Source organism: Papaver somniferum, chromosome 5 (genome assembly GCF_003573695.1).
Source record: "Papaver somniferum cultivar HN1 chromosome 5, ASM357369v1, whole genome shotgun sequence".
In the NCBI taxonomy this organism is placed as follows: Eukaryota; Viridiplantae; Streptophyta; class Magnoliopsida; order Ranunculales; family Papaveraceae; genus Papaver; species Papaver somniferum.
The window spans coordinates 170,704,136-170,725,295 of record NC_039362.1 but is presented as its reverse complement, the minus strand read 5'-3'; the positions used below and the strand labels follow the sequence as shown (position 1 = coordinate 170,725,295).

General features: G+C 36.1%; 3 protein-coding genes across 6 annotated transcripts; all 3 read right to left on the bottom strand.

Annotated features, from left to right (window-relative positions):
- Positions 1-1,183: 1,183 nt before the first annotated feature.
- On the bottom strand, positions 1,184-4,554 carry LOC113283621 (flocculation protein FLO11-like). Of its 2 annotated transcripts, none has more exons than XM_026532952.1 (5): positions 3,964-4,554; positions 3,623-3,758; positions 3,127-3,250; positions 1,973-2,941; positions 1,184-1,880 (listed from the first exon to the last, which is right to left on the bottom strand). In XM_026532952.1, exons 1-5 carry the CDS (start codon positions 4,151-4,153, stop codon positions 1,446-1,448), a joined length of 1,854 nt encoding a protein of 617 aa, XP_026388737.1. In that variant the 5' UTR covers positions 4,154-4,554; the 3' UTR covers positions 1,184-1,445. The 2 variants fall into 2 exon arrangements, with proteins under 2 accessions (XP_026388737.1, XP_026388736.1); XM_026532951.1 differs by having other exon boundaries at positions 3,623-3,761; positions 3,964-4,551.
- A 1,147-nt stretch (positions 4,555-5,701) lies between these two features.
- Positions 5,702-9,718, bottom strand: LOC113283620. The gene is made up of 3 exons (XM_026532950.1): positions 8,925-9,718; positions 7,028-7,300; positions 5,702-6,261 (listed from the first exon to the last, which is right to left on the bottom strand). The coding sequence occupies exons 1-3, from the start codon at positions 9,594-9,596 to the stop codon at positions 5,986-5,988; spliced, it is 1,221 nt and encodes a 406-aa protein (XP_026388735.1). The 5' UTR covers positions 9,597-9,718; the 3' UTR covers positions 5,702-5,985.
- A 6,626-nt stretch (positions 9,719-16,344) lies between these two features.
- On the bottom strand, positions 16,345-19,756 carry LOC113278116 (PHD finger protein ALFIN-LIKE 2-like). 3 transcript variants are annotated; one of them, XR_003325303.1, is made up of 5 exons: positions 19,489-19,756; positions 19,113-19,335; positions 18,094-18,195; positions 17,383-17,450; positions 16,345-16,634 (listed from the first exon to the last, which is right to left on the bottom strand). XR_003325303.1 is itself a non-coding variant. In XM_026527042.1 (2 exons), the coding sequence occupies exons 1-2, from the start codon at positions 19,562-19,564 to the stop codon at positions 19,001-19,003; spliced, it is 411 nt and encodes a 136-aa protein (XP_026382827.1). In that variant the 5' UTR covers positions 19,565-19,756; the 3' UTR covers positions 18,951-19,000. The 3 variants fall into 3 exon arrangements, 1 of the variants encoding a protein (XP_026382827.1); XR_003325302.1 differs by lacking the exon at positions 16,345-16,634 and having other exon boundaries at positions 17,131-17,450; XM_026527042.1 differs by lacking the exons at positions 16,345-16,634; positions 17,383-17,450; positions 18,094-18,195 and having other exon boundaries at positions 18,951-19,335.
- Between the last annotated feature and the right edge of the window lie 1,404 nt (positions 19,757-21,160).

The window sequence follows — 21,160 nt, the reverse complement described above, 5'->3', positions numbered from 1 at the left end:
GGGAAAAAGCATGTAACAATGTTTTAGGTTCAAACATAGGCACCGAGCTTCGGAGTTCTTCTTTCAATCCACCAATAAAACTAGCAATGAAGTATGTCTCAGGAAAATGTGGATGAACACTCAACAACAAGGCTTTCAAATACTCAAATTCTTCAAATAAGCATCAACAGTAGTCAGTTGAGCCAACTTATTGAATAACCCACAATATTATCATGTGTAAGGTTCTTAACGAAATCACAAACATTATCACAAAAGTACTTCCAAGAATATGATTTTGATTGAGGCAAAAACTGTCATACCATTTAGATGCTTTCCCATCAAGATGTATAGCTGCCATCCTGGTTTTATGTCCTGAACATTGTTCATCTGAAAATAATACTCACATTTCTGTAACCAGCTCTTTGGATTATCACCGTCAAAACGAGGGAAATCCATCTTTGGCATACGTAGTTGCGGCATAATATCTCGTCCACCAGAAGTCATAGTAAATTGAGGTTCACCCATGTGATTAGCGAAGCCTGAATTAGACCCTTGAGCCTCATGTGCATCTTTATTGTTGAGATCTCTAGTAGAAAAAAAATTCTCCAATTGAGCTTGAAAACCCTTCTCTATTTCCCCCCTAAGTGACTGTAAGACGTCGACGTAATTTGTAGAGCGAGATTGTTTACCTTCAAGTATAATGAATCGAGCTCAGATTGTTGTCTGTGTTGGTATCTTATAATTATTTGCAAGTAGGAACCACCATGATTGAAGAAAGGAAAGAACGACTCTAATGGCAATTGTACTGTGTTAGTACAATTCAAGATGGAACTGATCAGAAATTGGACGGAAATTCAAGTAACTTATGTCGTAGCAGCCACTAACACTTCATTAAAAACATCTCATCCCCAAAATGGGATGTTCTTACGACTTAAATGCAACAGAAGGAAAGAGAAACCCTAAGCTAGTGATGAATACGGACTATACATCTGTCCCACGGTCATTGGGGCCGACACTAGCCAATGACCGACTGAAAGAGATAGTTATTTAGGCAGACTAACTATTTAAGAAGGCACCCAGTAAACATTCTAAGGCATCCCACACTGAGAAGGCACATGACAGGTCACCGTCGTCTTCGATTGTAGAAGCTCCATTCTAAACATTGTTCATTCATATAGAGTCTGATGGAGGCTGGAACAAAAGATTTTGAGAAAATGAAGCCAGAAATTCATTATCAGATCATTTTTTTTTTATTATGGTTTTACTTTTCACTGTTAGAGTACACAATTAGTACTTACACTCCCCAAGGAAATAGAACAATCTTGAGACTCATATTTTTGAAAGGGACGAATAAGAAATTCTTCTCACACCAAGAAAAAATGAGAAAAGACCCAGAAAGAAAGAAAAAAAAAATGTAAGAGATGCAGAAGAAAACATAAACAGAGGTATCTGGAGGAAAATAAAATCTATAAAGGGTCGAATGGTTCTGGAAGAGGTTCGAAAGGTTGATGATCAAATAAATCCGATTTATCATCCATGGTTTGAAGCCAATTTGTGTTCGTAAGGTCTTCTTTCAACAGAAGCATGTCATATCTAGAGCTGTCGTAAACGTCAGGCTCACTGAGTTTTCCAGTAAAGCGACTGGCGATTTCTTCTGTTTCACCATCCTGAGACATGTCAAGGCAGGATACACTCCCATTGTCTGACATGGATGGTGCATTAGAATGTCCAGGTGTTCTAACATTGTTGTTGTTAGTGGAACGTGGAGGATAAGAATCTAATACACGAGTACCGCGTTGGAGACCAACTCCACCTTTAGCCATGCCAGGCCGCACACTCTGAGGAAAAACAGATATGCCAGAGAGACTGCGACCGCCCCCTGTTGAACCAGTGCGAATATCCTATAACATTGCAGAAATAAGGAAAGAGAATCAAAAAGAAAGCGGAAAAATAAAAAATGGTATTGACAATGTGTTGAAGGAAGTGTGCGTACCATATGTCTGAGTGCCATATCAATTGATTTCTTTGAGATTGTCCTTCCAAATCCAGTACTATCTGTAGAAGTTGCAGGTTTCAAAGGCCTTCGAGTACCTGCATCCGAGCTTGGTGACACCTTCTGATTATCCATTGCATTCACATTCACTTGGGATCTTCCTCTTGTGGAAGGTTCTGAAAGTCTTCCTCTTGTGGTTACGGGTGACGCCGATTGCCTCCGTAGCGGATTCGGATTCACCGGTCCTGATGCTTCCACCTTTCTACTAGCAGCAAGACCAGTACCTGGTCTGGACCTACCAGCAGAAACCGGACGGTCTGGCATTGTTGTGCGTAGGTTTGGTGGAGTGTCAAGAGGGAAATCGGGTGGTACAATGGGTTGATGCATGGTTCGGGTGCGTGGTGCAGGTGAGCTTCCACGAGATGCCACTGGTGCAGGTGAGCCTCCACGAGATGCCACTGACGAACTCCGGTTATTAGTTAGTGGTGGTCCTACAGAGGCTGAACGACCTCTAACTTGTGGCGGACCTGGTGCTGCATTCCGACGAGTGGGAGTTGAAGGGCGGGAATTTGACCGAGCTGTTGAAGGATTTGTATTTGTAGAGATTTGCGTTGTTGAAGTTGGAGTTGAGGGTCTTGAATTTTGTGGGGTTTGTGGTTTTGCAACGGGAGTGGTCGTTGTGATTGTTCTGGACCTAGAAGGGGTGGATGGTCTTGAAGAACGGGCACCTGGTGTGGATGGTCTAGATGTCGGTGGGGAAGGTCTTGCGGAAGGTGGTGGCAAGGATGAACGAGAACCTGGGGTGGATGGTCTAGAGATAGACGTGACTGACTGCGAGCTGGTATTGAGGATCGAAGCAGAGGATTTATTGGCGGAAAAAGATGTGTAATTTGTTGTAGAGATTGATGAGCGAGTGACTGAACTACTTCTAGTTTGTCGTGAGTTGTTCTCTGGTTGTGCCACTGAAAGCTGAAACAAAAGAAAATTGGGGATAGTGTTGGTTAAGACCATAACCAGAAACCAGAGGTTGCAAGGTTGACTAATATTATGCAGAGATACTTTAAAAGGTGTTCCAATTGGGAGGGAAATGCAGACAAATAGCATTGACACGGGCATGGCAAAGATTGAGTAAAAGAAGAGAAAGAAAAAAGTACCCTTGAAGCCTTGGTGGTAGAGGCTGATCTGACTGATGCAGTTCTTCTGGGACCTGCTGCAGCTGATCGAGGCTCATTGGCATCCGCAGAAGAAACAAGAGGAGTCTCCGGAGGAGTGAGAAGCCTATTAAGAAATTAGTAACAAAAAGAATCATTTAGCATCACCAACAGCAAGTCCCGAAGTAAATGATTACCAGCCACATAAGCATTTTATCCAGTGAGAAATAGTACATGGTCTTGCTCAACATAGGAAATGAAAACCGTAATCGGAAAGCATTGTACATTTGGAATTGGAGAATCATTAGAATCAAAATCAAACAAATGACAATGGGACCACTCCACAATTGAAGGAAATGGGGATACTCTGTCTGTAACTCACTAGTACAAGTTGAGCAGCTAATCTCTATGATACCAATTAGATCTCTACATTCAGGAAAGACTATTGCATGCCACAGATTTTGTAATGAAAAAGAGGAGGATTCTTAAATTAAATTACCAATCATAATCGTGTTTTCCTACTTCGCCATCATCATGGTTATTGTTATTGTTGTTGTTGAAAAGATCGTCGATTCCAGAGCGAGATAATTTGACAGAAGCAACTGAAAGTCTTCCCAATTTCATTGAAACTGCTGCTGCTGCAAATTGCATGATCATGAGTAATTAAACAGTTGAATGTAGACAATAATAAAAAAAAAAAAACTGATTGAATCTGTGGGTGAGATCCCTCTGTCTCTCTAGAATCAACAAATAAAAAATTGGTTGCTGTACTGGTAGTTAGTTGGTTAGCTGAAAATGAATAATAATAATTTAAAAAAGAAGAAGAAAGAAGTATAGTACCAGCTGCTTCTGAGGTTGAGGAATCAGATTCATGAGAAGAATAGGAATTGAAGATCCGTCGATTCCTAGAGAAGAGATCCAAATTCTCATCTGTAATAGGATTACTAGTACGTCCTTGTTGTAATCCTCCTGATCCTCTTGAATTAGAAGAAGGAGGAGAGGAGATCCCTACCCTCCTCTGATTATTCATGTTGAACTGGTAATGAAAATGGTAATCAGAATTCACCAAATTGATGATGAATTATCCTCCGCCATACCATTTGACTAATTATTTAACAAGCATAGACTGAGTCATGGAAAGAAGAAGAAGAAGAAGAAGAAGAAGAAGAAGAAGAAGAAGAAGAAGAAGAAGAAGAAGAAGAAGAAGAATTGGACAGACAATGTAGTAGTATAACCACGGGGATAGAGAGAGTTGAAAAATTGAGTTTGATATTTTCTTCTTCTTCTTCCACAATACTAGTAGTAGAATTCAGCAGGTCCAGGAAGAAAGAGAGAGAGAGAGAGCTTCTCTTCTTTCTGGTTGTTGTTAATTAATTAATTAATTAATAAATCTTCTTTATGTGGTGATGTTATTAAATTCACTTTTGGAAACGCTTCACTTTAATTACCCAAACCAAATATTAAATGAATTCTACTACTACCAGTAATAATCAATTATCAATCAAGGCTGGAGGACAACTAACTACCTACTCAGAAAGAAATCTACACTAGACTACGGTGAAAGAGAAGAAGGAAAGAAGGATAGGCAGGTAATAACTAGAAAGGTTGTGATGATGAGTTGTTGGGCCGGAGGGGTAGGGTCCGTTTGGTGTTTCAACCTCTTTTTAATTCATTGTCCGTCCGTTGGTTTTCTTTTTCATTTCTATTTCTTTTGATTTCACGATGTTGAGCTCATGATAGATCCATCCAACAATAATAATAATTAAAAAAATAACAAGTCTCATGGTATGGCATGGACTTTCTCATAGGAGGAGGATAGCACGGACCATTTTTAATCCCCATCAACATTTACACTTCACAGGGATTGACTGACATAGTCAACAGGAAGAAGAGATAACTTTCCTTCATTACTACTCCTGGACCCTGTAACTTTGACTCTCTTGCTGCTTGGCTTGGCTTGGCTTGGTGGCCTACAGTTTACTAATAAGTCTGTCAGAGGATTAACACTCCAGTCCATCCATCCATCTCCCTCTAGCTAGGACCAGGAATATCTAGGCATTGCTGTGGAACATTCATTTCATTTCACCCACCACTCCCCCACTTTGTCACTATAATACTATTCATTAACTAATAAACAGACATTTACACATTCTGAGTAACACAGATCCCTAATTATTCTATTCTATTCTTTCGCTTTACCTCACCACACATGCTACCTAAAGCTAAATCTAAAGAGTACTAGTACTACTCTACTGTCACATTTTCAGGATCTGGTCCTTTAGCTACTTGTTTGTATTATACTACTCTACTACAAAGATTTCCAGCGCACAAAGGATCCATCTCAATTACAACTCCCTACTTAACAAACAAACTCGGGGAAGCTTTGCTTTCAAATAAGCAAACCAGCTTAATAACAAAGCACTCCTCGGTATTTATTGGGGATACATTTCCTACTTCAAGTGGACTAGTGGAGTATAAGAAAGAAAAACAAAAACAAAACAAATGAGCAAGGAATAATAACATACTAACAAACACATTCATAAAGCTATTAAGATTATTATTCGGGTGTCTAAAAACATTTCCTAGGAACATGTATGTAGCCTGCTGTTTTATTCAATTGGAACCAAAGAAACTGCCAAAACCTGTTTCATAATATCTCACCAAGAAGCAGAAGCGACGTGTGTTTGTTTGGTATCTTCCATCATCACTACCACTTTCAAAAAAACAGAAATACCCTTGGGTGTATTTTTGCTGCAAGTGTCAAATGAAAAAGAGCCCCCCCAGGAAGGAACAGATAGATGGGGAACATACACAAACAAGTAACAAGACACAACAAAACAGTATGTATAAACTCTACTTACTCTACCTTTTCTCCAATTGCTCAATCTCCTCACGGTTTTTTCTCTCTGCCTCCTCCAGTTTCCTCTCTGCTTCCTCCAGTTTTCGCTCCTCATCCTCTTCCTTCTCATCAAGTTCCTCAAACTCTTTAGTGGCTGCCATAGCTTTCACTATCGGATCTCTAAGTTCAGATATCAAACCACCCCCTACCTTGTACTCTTCTTCATCACCAATCAGGAAAAAACGCTGATCAGGCCCTGTGCTCATGGGAACGTCAACCGCTAGTAGCTTCATGTCGTACTGCACATTTCACAATGAGAACAACACCCTTTCAGCTCTCTAACATTGGAACCAAAGATTATCCTAACCCTCTTCCCCTGTTATGAGGTATGGGCCATTGTCATCAATGTCAGCACTTACAGCACAGGGATTAAATTGACAGGACTGACAACACAGGATGAGGAAGACAACAGAGATGACTTCTAAATAGATAGATACATAGTAGTATAATAGCTGAAAATTAGTAGTAGCATAGTAGCCGAAAAGATAGACTCTTTATAATACTACTTTTAGGTTACTATACTACTATCCATCTCTCTGGCTACGTATTGTTGTGTAACATTCATTTCGCCCCGATTTCCCCACTTGTGATATAACACTATAAATAAACAAACATTAATACATTCTGACACAGATCCTTAATTATTCTTTTAGCTGACCACACCTAAAGTAACTATCTCTCTGTACTTGTCACATTTTGAGCGACAGTGCTACGTATCCCCCAACATCGTCCCCCAATAGGTGGCACATTCTAGCCCCTTGATCCCCACCTTTTGAGATTAGCAGGGGGTCACATTTGTGTGGCATGAACCACTACTTCAATGACACGTAACGGGGGACAACTTTGGGGGATGCTTAGCATTTTCGCATTTTGAGAATCTGATCCTCAACTAGTACCTTACTTAACAAACTGTGGGAAGGTTCGTTTCTGAGCCTGTTATGCGGTATATGTATATAAAGAGATTCGTTCGTCGATAACTAAGTAGAGAAGGGGAACAGCACAAACCTGGCCATTTTTCTTCTTGACTTCAACACTTACGAGGCCCTTTCTTTCCGAGCCTCGTATAGGGAAAATGAGGAAACACCTCTTGCCTCCAATCTTAGGCTTGAAGCTCTTCAACCTAAGCCCACCTGATGACATCACATACGCTCTCACATCAGTGCCTGACAATGGGGCACCCATGACCTCAAGGATTCCTGCAGATGTGTTCAGCTTCCTCATTGCTATCCTATATACCACATCAGGATTTATGGTGAATCTTGAACGCACATACAGACCCTATAATCAACAGAAAAGAATAAATCATTCTACAAAGATATCACAACAATTGCTTACAAGGAAAGAAGCATACTCGGAATTACGTCAAAAATATGAGAAACTGTGAAAGAAGCAATTGCCACAAATCATCATTTTATGTCTTCGAACCCAGCCGAGTGTACCTAGTTATGCCTTTGGGTTTGGATATATGCTACGGTTAGCACGTTAACATGTACTTTAGTTCAGGTCAGTCATCATAATTCTACTCTCCTATTGATAAAACGACCTCTTATTCTGCAACACTATTAATTCATCAAAATTCTGAGTTACAACTCAGGATGGTGCCAGTATACTCGAGTAGGATTTGTTCAGACTGTTAGGTTCCGATTCTCTAGATTTTTGTATACTAGTTGACACTACAGTATGAATCACAACACCAGATTCAACCTACCAGCACAAGGTTTACAAGCAAGACGAGATAAAGCAACACCCTGGAAGGAGGAAGTAACTGGTTCAATAATTTACGGTAAATTGGGTAAATACAAATACAGAGGACTGAAATTCATATCATTTACTCTTTCTTTTGCATCAACCATGAAGAGGTGAATTACATATTCTAAGTTTTAACCATCGGATCATCCAAGGTCTTGAAAAACGGCAGAGGAGAGGCGTTTCTTGTGGGAAAGGCGAGGCATTGCCTCAATACAGCCTCAAGGCATTGCCTCGCATTGCTTACACAAAATGCTAAAAAAACGAAGCCAACTATCAATACTCTACGAAGTATATGAAATTAACAAGTCATCAATTAGCCTCACTTGAACATACTAATCTATTGCCCTAAATCAAACCAACTAGTTTCAGTATTTTGACTTCTCTTAAAACAGTAGTAACCTCCGCTCCTCCCCTTTTTGTAATCTTCTCTTCACACTTGACACTTGTATTTACACAGCATATATATCTACACTCTACAGAAATTGACCTTACGGGGATCAAAAAGGCACTAAGCCCGAGGAGTGGTTTGAAAACCAAGCCCAAGAGGTGTAAGTACTAAGGCAGAAATTGACCTTACGGGGATCAAAAAGGCACGCATCAAAAAGCATTTTAAACAGTAGGATCATCTTCTTATGGTACAAACAATAGAACTAGCAAGCAGATCAACATTAAGATCTATGCAGCAGCTCAATAAGGTCGTTGCAACAAAGAGGGGATACTATGAGCTAATTGTCCAACGCAATATTTTGGGTCACCTCTTTTCACTTCAAATAGGAAAATACCAAGCATTATTATCAAGTGAACGTATTCCTTGGCAGCAATCTAAAAGTAGGGAGGCTTATTACAGGGTCTCCCAGATATAAGAATGCCGGTGAATTAAGAACGCAGATTGATCATATGATGTTGTGAACCTATTTACCAAATGTCATTCATGTATTTGTCTCACTTCCACAACATTTATATCTTCCTAACTCTACAGAATTCTCCATTTTGCAATCCACCCTTAAAGCTACAAGCATCTTGCACTCTAAATTCAAGCAAATTATAAGCGTTCCCACAACTAAAGGCAATTATAAGCATTCTCCACAACTAAAGGCAACAACAGCAAGAGTGAATTAGCAATAATAAGAGTAATGGAGGAAGAATTACTCACAAGGAAAGCAACCATGGCAGAGGAAAGAGCAAGAAATCCATACTTGGCCATTCCTTCAGAGAAACCAATAAAAGTATCTGCAATCCCAAACATAACTCTCCAGAGAATAAGGCAAAGTCCAAAAGCACCAGCACCAAGTATAGAGAGATAATTCCTTCTCCAGAATGCCTCAACATGAAGACCAACCGCTTCTCGAGAACTCACAATCGTAGACTTTAACAAATTCATTGGCTTACCAGCTAATGACTTGGTGAGATTGACCTTATTAACACTATTACCACCAGATTTGATAGAAAAGAACCTCCTAGTGTTATTACCCAAACCTAATGGAACCCCAGCCCCATTATTATTAACCAGCTTTCTATGATGAAACCCTAATTGTTGAGTAGAATGTTTTTTAAGGAACATTTCAGACAAGATTGTTTTAGTTGAAGGCAATTTGGATGATAATGGGTTTCTATTGAATATGTGTTCATGGAAAGGCAATTTAGAAATTGGATTCACAGATGATGATGATGACGAAGAGTGAATCGACCTAGTAATGATGTTATTAAGAAGATTGGGTTTAACAGTAGATGATGATGAGGAGGAGATGATTTGTGAGAGAGAAGATGATCTTACCACTCTTGTTTGAAAAACAGCTTCAGCAATTCTTCTGCCATGATTCGCCATTTCTATTCTCCTCTACAATGACAATTTCGAATCAAGAATCAAGTGTGGGGTGATGAGAGAAATCAACATCAGCTCAATTTTTTTCCTTTTCTTGCCCTAAAATTGCAACTCTCTTGGAGGAGAAGAAGAAAATAAGCTATGTAATGGGGTTGCCCGAGAGGGAGTGCCCTTATCCATTTTAAGGCTAGAAAGTAGTAAAAAGATCGGAAGGGGCTGCCCAATAGGTGTGGTGAGTCAACCGACTCAGTGAACCATGATAGTTTTCCGGAAAAGTTAGTATGTGCTCAATTTGTTGTTATTTGAGTTGTGTGGTAAAACCACCCGAGAAAAAACAATATATTGGTATAATGTAAAAGATGTTTTTAACTATCTCATATGGAATTTGGTACTCTTCTCAATAAACTGGTATGTTATTAGTCGTCATGAGAAAAAATCACAAAATTACTACTTAGAGAACATATTGCAAGTCTTGATTTAGTGTGAGAGAACAACCATGTGTTAATGTATCTAACATATGAAGTAATAGCAGCGACCGAAACCAGGAATCTATATATGGGTGGGCTAATAAAAAGAAAATTCTACGAATACTTAATTGTGATGAAGATAGGTGTTGTAAAGCCATAAAAGTAAGTAAGGAAAGCAGGAACAGAGAAGGACATTTATTTTAGTATGGAAAATTTCAATGACGAAAGTTTTGCATAAAACAATACTTTAAGTTCAAAATCTTGGAATTTCTAACATCATCACGCTTGAAAAATACAGTTGACTCATATATCTAGCATTGTCCTTACATTATAGTTAAACTGATTAACATGTTTGAACTTCTTTTCAACAATTATCAAAACGAAAGAAAGGTAATTTAGAGATAATCTTAAACTAAATTTGTCATTTCATAAAGTTACAACGTCCTATCAAAATAATGTGAACTAGTTTCCACGCTTAATATAAGTAAGCGAGAACAAAAAAACGCATACCATGTATAATAGGCTAATCTAGATTCATAGGTGTGCTAAATATAACTTTTATGGTAACTATAAGGGCTCAAAATAATTTCCAAAAATTTTGGGGTGGGCTCCTAGCTTCCCGTGTTTCCGTCGTTGAGTAGTGGTAAAACCATACTAGTGCAAATTTCAAGGTACTACCGCTGGTGCTAAAGCAGAAGTCTAACATCGTTTTTTTTTCTCTGGACCTTCTGAATCTAACTGAAATTTACTAACTCATATGGTCCTGGCTCCATGTACTTTTTTTTTAAGTCAGACCTGGCTTAACTGACTCATAAATATACAAGTCAGTGGTTTGGTCCCATGAGTCAGTGGCATTTTGTTTCCTGACTAAAACGGGTCTAAGTCAAGGAGTTGATTTGAATCGGGAAGCAAGTCAGATTTAACAAAAACTAAAAAACAAATTTTCTGATATCTGACTCATGCCTAGTTATGGACCGAGTCAGATCCAAATATCAAGCCAGCAAAAAAGCAAGCTTGTTGCAAGTTTATTCTACAGGAACTACTTTAAGACGACAACAATTAAGGGGGATCAAAGTTGTTATCAAGTTTCAGAAATAAGAGATAATTATTATCAAGTTTTGTAATAAAGATGGATTAAGTTATATGGTGTACTTGTTAGGAACACTAGACAACACACCTAAATGTCAAATAGAGTTAAAGACCTACCATTTTCTTAAAGGGTGAGGATTCTTATTTATAATCTCTAACAAATAAGTACTAGAGTTCAAAGAAACTACAACTTCAAATAATATTGACTTTCAGAATTGAAATATTGTTGAATTTTAGTTCTCTTCTACTTACAGGTTTTTGGTCATACAAAAATAGACTATAACAATTCAAGCGTAGAATTTTAAAAAGACAACACATCAATGAGCTAAAAAAAAAAATTGGTCACTCATAATACTATTATGGGTAATGACATGAAGATTAGTTCAGGATTCCTAAGGAGTCTGAATATGAAACAGACTACGAAGATATTGAAGTAGAGAATTAATACTATTCAAGGTCTAACTTGTAAAAAACCTTGGTCTAGAGAACATCACATTAGTAAGATTAGAGATTATGGTTCTTTACTTGGTTCTCATCAGGGAGGAAAATAGATTGAAGTAGAGACGTATTTGATATAATAATGGACAGTTATTACAGAGTTTTTAAGTTAGACAAAGAAGCTAATAGTCTTTATTGCGATTGAGTATCCGGTAACAAAGAATTTGGTCATGGGAAACACGCACCTTACAAGATTTTTTTATAGGTGTTTAGCTTTAAGTCTGTATTTTCTTATTTGTAAATGTTTTCGTAACTGGTTTATAATATTGTCTAGTTTTTCTTTTCTTTTCTTTTCTTTTGGGCTAGCATAGTGGGTCTTCGTCACACATGTAGCACTTTCCGCAATTTTTTATTTTTTATATTTTATTTTTTTTTCTTTATTTAATATAACCTCTTCTTTAAGAGAAAAAAAAGCATCTCATATGCTTTAAAATGGTATTTAACACCAACAACATATGAGTTAACAAGTACGTTAAGACACCCTTGCGACACTGCTAGACACAAATCTTTATTCGTCTCCAAATTTTCATCGATAGTTGCATTTCTTTGAAACTCTGGTCATTAATTTCCATAAAAGTTAAGAACACTTCTATGAAATTCTGGTCATTTGTATCATGGGCAGTGTCAAACTGCAGTTTAACACATCTACAATTGTGCAAGGTTTTTTCCCTGTTAAAAAAAATAAAAAATACAAATGTAAGCGTATATCTTTTTAAATAAATAACGAAATATAATACTTGTATTAGAAATGTTAAAGACTAAAGATATAACTTGTCGTGTTGCATAGACTTGTTAGTGATAATATTATAATCTTATATAGTTTTCTTTATATATATATATATATTGTTTTCTTTTTAGACATTAATATTTGTTAGTAGTATATTAATTTATTATTATACAAGTATTACAGAATAGAGTTTAAATATCATGATAACCTTTACATAATGTATATCATCTATATGTACGTTATTATGGCATCAACAAACATTTATTTATAAACATGTGTCTTATGTGTTAAAAACGCAATGCCTATAACATGAGTTTGCTTTTATTTGCAAATGAAAATTGTATGATATGATTCTTTCTTCTTATCTTGCATATGATTTATTTTTGTAAGTTTAAACATTGTAAAGTCCAAGAGCAAAAGAAAGTGATAAATTTAGTTTAGAAAAAAGTTTGAGTTAATGGAACAGGAGAATAAATTTTTTTTGTGCTTGCATTATTGAATGAACAAGCTTCAGTGACACAAAAACCATACTACAAGCAGATGACCTCGATCAGTCTGCAACAATTCATAGCTGCACGCAAACTCAACAACGTACTTGCACAATTACTAAATGACTTCCATGTCCACCTAGTTAGGCATTGGATTCGTTAAGAAATTCAAGCGAAAAAATAAATACACCAAAAATAAATTTTGTGTGGCATTTACCAGACCTTGCACATGTAATGTAAACAACACAAGAACACAAAGAAGTTAAGGAGAACGTGCTAGCTTAGAAAAAATTTAACCAACTAGATTTTACAATTTCAGCTAAGCACCAGAGCAATAACTTTATGTCAATTTATGGTTTCTTTAAGTATTTCAACTGCTTCATTTATAGCATGTAACTGAATTTTGTGAGTCATTCGATCATTAAGATGCATGCCTGCGTAGCATATATGATCTCCAGCACTTCAAGTTTCAGTCTTTTAGAGTTGACGGATTTAAAGGTGTTTAGATTTAAGTATGTATTTTCTTATTTGGAAATGTTTTCGTAACTGGTTTTATAATCTTGTCTTGTCTAGTTTTCTTTTCTTTTCTTTTGGGCTAATATAATGGGTCTTCGTCACACATGTAGCACTTTGTGTGTTTTTTCTTTTTTATATTTTTTCTTTTTTTCTTTTCTTTATTTAATATAACCTCTTCCTTAAGAGAAAAAATTAAAAGCATCTCATATGCTTTAAAATGGTATTTAACACCAATAAAATATGAGTTAACAAGTACGCTAAGACACCCTTGCGACACTGCTAGACATAAATCTTTATTCATCTCCAAAATTTCATTGATAGTTGCATTTCTTTGAAACTCTAGTCATTAATTTCCATAAAAGTTAAGAACACTTCTATGAAATTCTGGTCACTCGTATCATGGGCAGTGTCAAACTGCAGTTTTAACACATCTACAATTGTGCAAGGTTTTTTCCCTGTTAAAAAATAAAAAATACAAATGTAAGTGTATATATTTTTTTTAATAAATAACGAAATATAATACTTATTTTTATGTTGTCAAAAAAAAGATTCCTACAAGCTTTTCTTTATCGAAGCGTGAATATACGTTGTGGCAATGCAACCGCATAGAACATGCTATGGACTTCCTTAAGGCGATCCTTATACCTGGGCTTAATCAAGCAGTTGGACCTAGGAAATTCAGCACTATTTTACAATATCGTCTTGGTATACCCTTGAAAAAGCGGGGGTCTAACAACCACATTCAATATTTCGCTTAGCAATCTGTATGGACAAACTCCAATATACTTTTAAGATAATCAACTAGACAGTCAGACCCAATCTTAATAAAAGTATATCAAAGAGTTATATCTCTCTTTCTCAATTCAATACTTACTCAAGAAAATAGAAATTTGCAAATCTAATTGAACACAAGAGAAACTACTTGAACGGTACCAATGACCAATTTTCAAGGATCAATCAATTTCAATCAACAACCAAAGGTTGGATTTCCCAATTGATCGATTCAACACACAACCTGTGATATTTCAATTATATAACAAAATATAATGCGGAAAAGAAATAACACAGACACCAGAAGTTTTGTTAACGAGGAAACCGCAAATGCAGAAAAACCCCGGACCTAGTCCATATTGAACACACATTGTATTAAGTCGCTACAGACACTAGCCTACTACAAACTAACTTAGGTATGGACTGTAGTTGAACCCCAATCAATCTCACACTTCCAAGGTATAGTTGCGCTCCTTACGTCTCTGATCCCAGCAGGATATTACGCACTTGATTCCCTTAGCTGATCTAACCCACAACTGCTACGACCCAAAGTCAAAGACTTTAATAAAAAAATCTGTATCACACAGAAAAGTCTACGGTAGATAAATTTGTCTCCCACAGAAATACCTACGAGTTTTTTTTTCCGTCTTTTGATAAATCAAGGTGAACAAGAATCACTTGATAACCCGGACTTATATTCCCGAAGAACAACCTAAAATTATCAATCATCTCACAATAATCTTAATCGACTAGCGAAAGAAGATATTGCGGAATCACAAACGATGAGATGAAGGTGTTTGTGACTTCTTTTATATCTTGCCTATCGAAGAAATCAATCTCAATCCAATCTGACGATTGTACTCAAATACGATAGAAACAACAAGAAAATAGTTGGGTCTGGCTTTACAATCCCAATGAAGTCTTCAAGTCGTTAACCTACATGGTCTCGAGAAGAAACTTAAGGTTAAAGGAGAATCGACTCTAGCTAATACAACTAGTATCACACAGAAGGTGTGTGGATTAGGTTTCCTAGTTGCTAGAGTTCTCCTTTATATAGACTTTCAAATCAGGTTTTGCAATCTAAGTTACCTTGGTAACAAAGCATTCAATATTCACCGTTAGATGAAAACCTGATTAGATTCAAGCTAATATCTTTCAACCGTTAGATCGAAACTTAGTTTGTTACACACAAACGAAATGCACGTTTATTTAGGTTTGTGTAACCGTACCCAAACATGTACACTTAGTTGGTTCAACAGTAGTTAACCGAATGGTCAGCCATATGAGCACTTTCATATCAACCATATTTTTCTTTACCACAACTAGTTCAAATGACTCGAATGAACTAGTTAGAGAGTTGTTCAATTGCTTAGATCTTATAGAAGTATACAATACACAATCGAAGCAAAAACGATTTGATTCACTCAAATTAGTTCATGAACTTTATAGTCACGGTTTGCAAGTATGCATTCCTTAGTTTATATAAGTTTAAGTTCACGAATAATCGTTTTTAGAAAATAACCAACTTAAGTACGCATACTGGCACGCGGACTTAAGTACCCGGAATAAGTTTTTACAGTTCACAAACTCCAGTAGAAATTCACAGGACGTGAACTTCCGATAGTGCGCGTACTGGACTCTAGTTCCGGTTTTCCTGAGCAGCAAAGTACGCATACTTTGGTTCAAGGATTAAGGACTTACACACGTATGTGTTACCACACAATGTTTATATCCTTCCAAGGTTATATATTCTAAACTCTCATTTCAATCATTGAAACATTCTTAGAGGATGTTATATAGTTGTTGTTCACAAACCATTTTCGTCAAAGCAATTTTCAAGTAATTGAAACTAATATGCACTACACCAAATCATACATTTTGTTACACAAATATGTGTCACACTTATTTATTACACTTATTAGTGTCTAAATATGGTGTTTTTCTTTTGTTACACATTAGTGGTCACACTAATAAGTGTGACTTTAATTAATTAAAATCCACTATAAAGTATGACAAATCTCTTAAATATATATTGTGTAACAAATTATGCAATAATTAAGAAAAAAGTATTTATTTTTAATTTCCCACCCAGTTTTGGATTCATACACCTGCTTTCCCCATCCCACCACGTTATTAGATCTTCTCCAAAATCCACAAAAACATGGGCATAATTTCAAAAAGTACTACTCAAAAGATTTAATAAAAATTAAATTAATAAAAGAAATCTGTTTCAACATAAATTAATATTCTCGGCACACTCTTAACACACTGAACAATAAATAATTATAAATTAAAACGCTAAACCGTACCTAATGGTACTAATCTGTCACAAGGTAAACAAAGTTTAATTTATAGATTGCAAACACTTCTTATGCCATTCTGCACCATTTTTCCATTCCTGTCCAGCAAATCCACATTCTGATTTGAAGACTCTTCATAACCAGAATTGTCGTAAGCTTGTGGCTCTTACATGGGATTTAAATTCCTGGTAAAAGAATAAGAGTGAAATTCCTTGTAAAAGAATAGGAGTGAAGTCAGAGTTAGGGGTACAAGAATCATTCAAGGTGGTCTCTCGTTTGTCGAATGATCACTGGGTATTTTTTGTGCCATGGCCTGTAATGCGGTAAGTACACAATCAACATAAAGTTATAACTGCCCCAAGAAGAAAAATTTACCTATCATATATGATGTGTATCATCATTAATTATTTCTTAGAATCCTAAAAGTTTCCTTAAAAAGGATCAATGGTACTAGCAAAAAAATGTCCATGCAAACTAGTTGTGACGGATCTCCTTCTCTGAAGCTAGTCATCTTGTCATGAAGAACAACCACAAATGAATGCAATATTTCAACAAGTAAAAGTGTTAATAATCAGAAATCCAGAGCAAGTTAAGCAATATAAATGGCTGCCAGGCCTAATTATTTTCAAAGCACTTGGACAAAACATGTAATAATGAAGGAAAGCTAAGGATAAGCAGATAGACATCCAAGTGCAGGTTTCATCACTAAGTAACTCAAGAAAAAAAATGATCCAATAAGTTAATACAACTAACTTAGCAACTTTCTCTGGAGTGACATATAGTAACTTGTATTTACAGCAGACAAAGCTCAATTCTCTAAATATATCTCTTGTTATTCAGTTCATTGGCACTCTAATGAGCAGCAGGGACATTTGCACTCCAATGAAAGCATAAAATAAACAATTGCATAGTGATTGAGAAATAAAAACAAACCGATGTTGTTTGCTGATTTAAGCCACCATTTGCCTCAACATAAATGTAACCATTTGATTCAGGCAGACCTATAAAAAAGTTAACCCCATGTTAATGTTGTCATTAACAGATGACCATAATGTGACATCACTAAGACTAGTAAGAAAACCAAATCTGAAAGGCAGGGAGGAAAAGAGAAATTGGTGTCCCAGAGATAAATATTTGATCCATACACCTGGAACATGATGTGGTTGCCAGAACTAAATGTGCCACACTCAATATAACAGGTCTTCTACTGAAAGATGAGTCCGCGGAGTGGACAACGTCACAAAGAAGTACACAACACTAGTGTGATAGCAATGTTCTAAGATGCGATTTAGGGACGTACATAGCATGAGCCCATTGTACATTTTATTTTAAAATCGCAGCCATCGGACAAAAAAAATAGAATGTCGCAAACCCGTACTTGAGCAAAAAAAGTCTTACTGCTTACATGACATGCTTTACAGCCACAAAATCCGTAAAAATAATAAAATGCCTCCGGTATTATGTTAGCAATACTTATCAGTATGTTCGCACATAAATTATGCAAGAAAAGTAGTTCATTTGTACACTGAATATATATGGAACCCGATATAGCTTTACGATGAGGGGGGAGGCAAACCCATCCATCCAAGACAAGACAATCATACGAAGAAATTCAATGCTTATATAGCAATATTTAGTCCATACCTTCTCTCACCATCTTTATAAGGGTGTCTCCATACAGTTGCTAACTATATAGAAGGCCTCCACTCCACCACCTTTATAAGGGTGTCCCCGTACAGTTGCTAACTACAATAAATCATTATCTTGCTTTTAGAAATAGATAGTGTAAAAAACTGTATTGGAAGAGGCACAAAAAGTCAAGGATGCAGTCACAAAATGCATGTTTTTGAAGGAAGCAGTATGCAAAGAAAAGAATTGAAAGGGTTCTCAGAGGACAAATAAAAAAAATCAATGACAAATCCCGAGATAACTTTAAACAACCTCCACCCTGCAGAGTTGTAAGCTGATGCATCATAATATTGAGTTGGCATACCTTATGGCTTCCAGTCCCAACTAATACACCGTATGTGATTCTACTATTAAGAGCCACCAAGATTGAGTTCACTGGAGATATTTTTACAAAAATCTCACTTTAAACCAAGCTTAAAACAACCTAATTCATCCGCATAACTGAGCTTAATAAACACAACCTAATAAATCCCAACCCCTTCTTCTCTTTCCCATCTGATATCCAATTATTAAAGAAATCCATATCCATATATATATATATATATATATATATATATATATGGATTCATAAAACTCAAAGCTTTTAAGTTTATCCCATGATTCATATCGCTTCTTATGTAACCAGTTTTAATCAACCACATTGAGGGATGATTTTGTTAGTGAGACAAGCAAAACAATGAACTCCAACAAATCGTAGTAATTGGTAGAGTAGGAAGAAACATGTACATAACCCAATTCTAATCTCAGAGGACCAATCCTGGATGCGCTTGCTGGTGTCCTTAGATTTGAAACCCAAATAGAAAGACATTGAGAATCTGAAATGACCTAACATTAATACGAAAGGATTCCGACATTAATCAAATTATACGAAGAGATAAAATACTTGATCACAACATGTGTAAGATCTAGTTTTCCATTTGTATATATAACCACTTCTTCTTGATGTAAAGGTGCGACTTGCTAACAGATCGAACCTTTCATTACGGTTAAAACGAGCTCCAAGATAGAAAGCAACAGAAAGCAGCCAAGAATCACTGTGAACAGCAACTAGGGAAAGCCAATCCCTACGGTTCATTCCATCTCTAGCAAAATTAATCCCCAAAGCTGATTCAGGTAGCTCCGGTGGTACTTCTTCAGCTGGTAGAGTAACTTCCCAACTCTCATTTGCATGTCCATATAAACATAGATTCTCCTTTTCTGGAAAACCCAAAACAAAAATTAACCTAATTTCACATCAATTGACCTAATTTCAAACAAAATTACCACCTAACTGAACATACTCATCCATAGAGCGAACCCCTTTCTAAACATAAATCACAAAAAATTAGACCTAATTTATTTTTATTTTACCTGGATCACAAAGGGCGTAGAACTCATCGACATCTGAAAGAAAAGAAAAACACAAAACGAAGTCAAGCTTACACATATAAGGAGATCGAGACCAGTAAAAATTACTCCTTGCCCTAGAATTCTTCTATGATGCCTAACGTTCTCTACTAGATTCTCAGGAAAAAAAAAAACTAAAAAGAAATTTTGGCTGTCGAGGGTTAAATTTGGGGGTAATGGATTCGATTTTCTAGAGAGGAAAAAGAAAACTTCTCGTTTGAAGGATAACTGATAGGCGGAGTCCGCAAGACGAGGAGAAGTGGAAGACGTGGTTTCTTTTTATTTTATTTTAATTTGCTTTTTATTTTTACTTAAGAAAAAAAATCATTTAATAAATAACCGACAATGCTGCCACACTAAAAAGTGTAACAAAATAAATAAAAGTTAAGTAAAAACTAATCTCGAATTAATGTAACACTTTCTAAGGTTATTACACATATTAGTGTCACAACTTATGTTACACTTATAAGTGTGATAACTGTGTGTTACAAAATCCTCAATTTGGTGTATTGATGACTTTCGTCATTAGTAAAGAATGAACTTGGCCAAAGTGAAAGCTTACCAACACATATTTCGAGAAATAGATAAGCGAGATAAACTCGGTTCGAAATAGCAAATGTGTATAACCAAAGATAGGTGATATTTTGGGAGACTTGAAATTCGGGATTGGGTAAACCTGTTTTTGAAATATATTTATTCATGAGAATAAAATCAGACAGGGTTATATTTGGAGTTCTAGAAGCACAATGATAAAAGATCAATTTAAAAATCGGGAACCTATACTATGTGGAACAATGGTCTAGCAGCTAGACTCTACATGTTTGACCACACTAGCAAAAGGCTAAACCAACCAAGTGTCAACCATAATATTACACTCATTATACAATATCTGTTGTCTTTTGTCTGGAATATACCACCCGATTAATATATAGTACTCTGTTGTAGACATTATAGAGAAGAAAATTTTGATAGAAAAAAAAACAAAGGAAATAAAAACCAGATGGTGTGATACATGTACTAAACTTCGCATATATATATATATAAGTGAACTATCGGTTGAATGAAAATTTATGTTCAGTGGTGAGAGGAGCGGATTAAAGAGAATGAAAATTTAGGAATATGACATCAATGAGATTTATTTTTAAAATTGACACGCGTTCTACTAGGTATTTATGGTACTTTGGTTAACAGGGTAACGTGCATAGTAAAAAAGTTGGTAAATGTTTTTAGTTTTTGATTATGTAGATATATTTTTTTTGTCTTTACAAATTACAAAAACTCTCTACAAATCAACTACATTTGTATCTGTAAATCACAATGATTCTCTGTAATACTCTCGCAGAATAACTAGAAGTCTCTAGATCTTTAGAGAATCTCCGGGAGTCACTCAAATTAAAAACCTATCAATTTTTATAGAATAATCATTTGACTACCTCTGTGTTAGCCTAATATCCTGGCGTAGTTTAAAGTGAACCTGACTATTTGGCTCAGTTTACAACTGTGCTCGAATATTAGGCATAGTTATAAACACCACCAAGTATTAATATTTTGAACTTGACAGATGTTCAAACATGAAAGAAGTTTGAACATCAAGTGAACACCTTGTCGTTGTATTGTCTCGATTTTATATCCATGG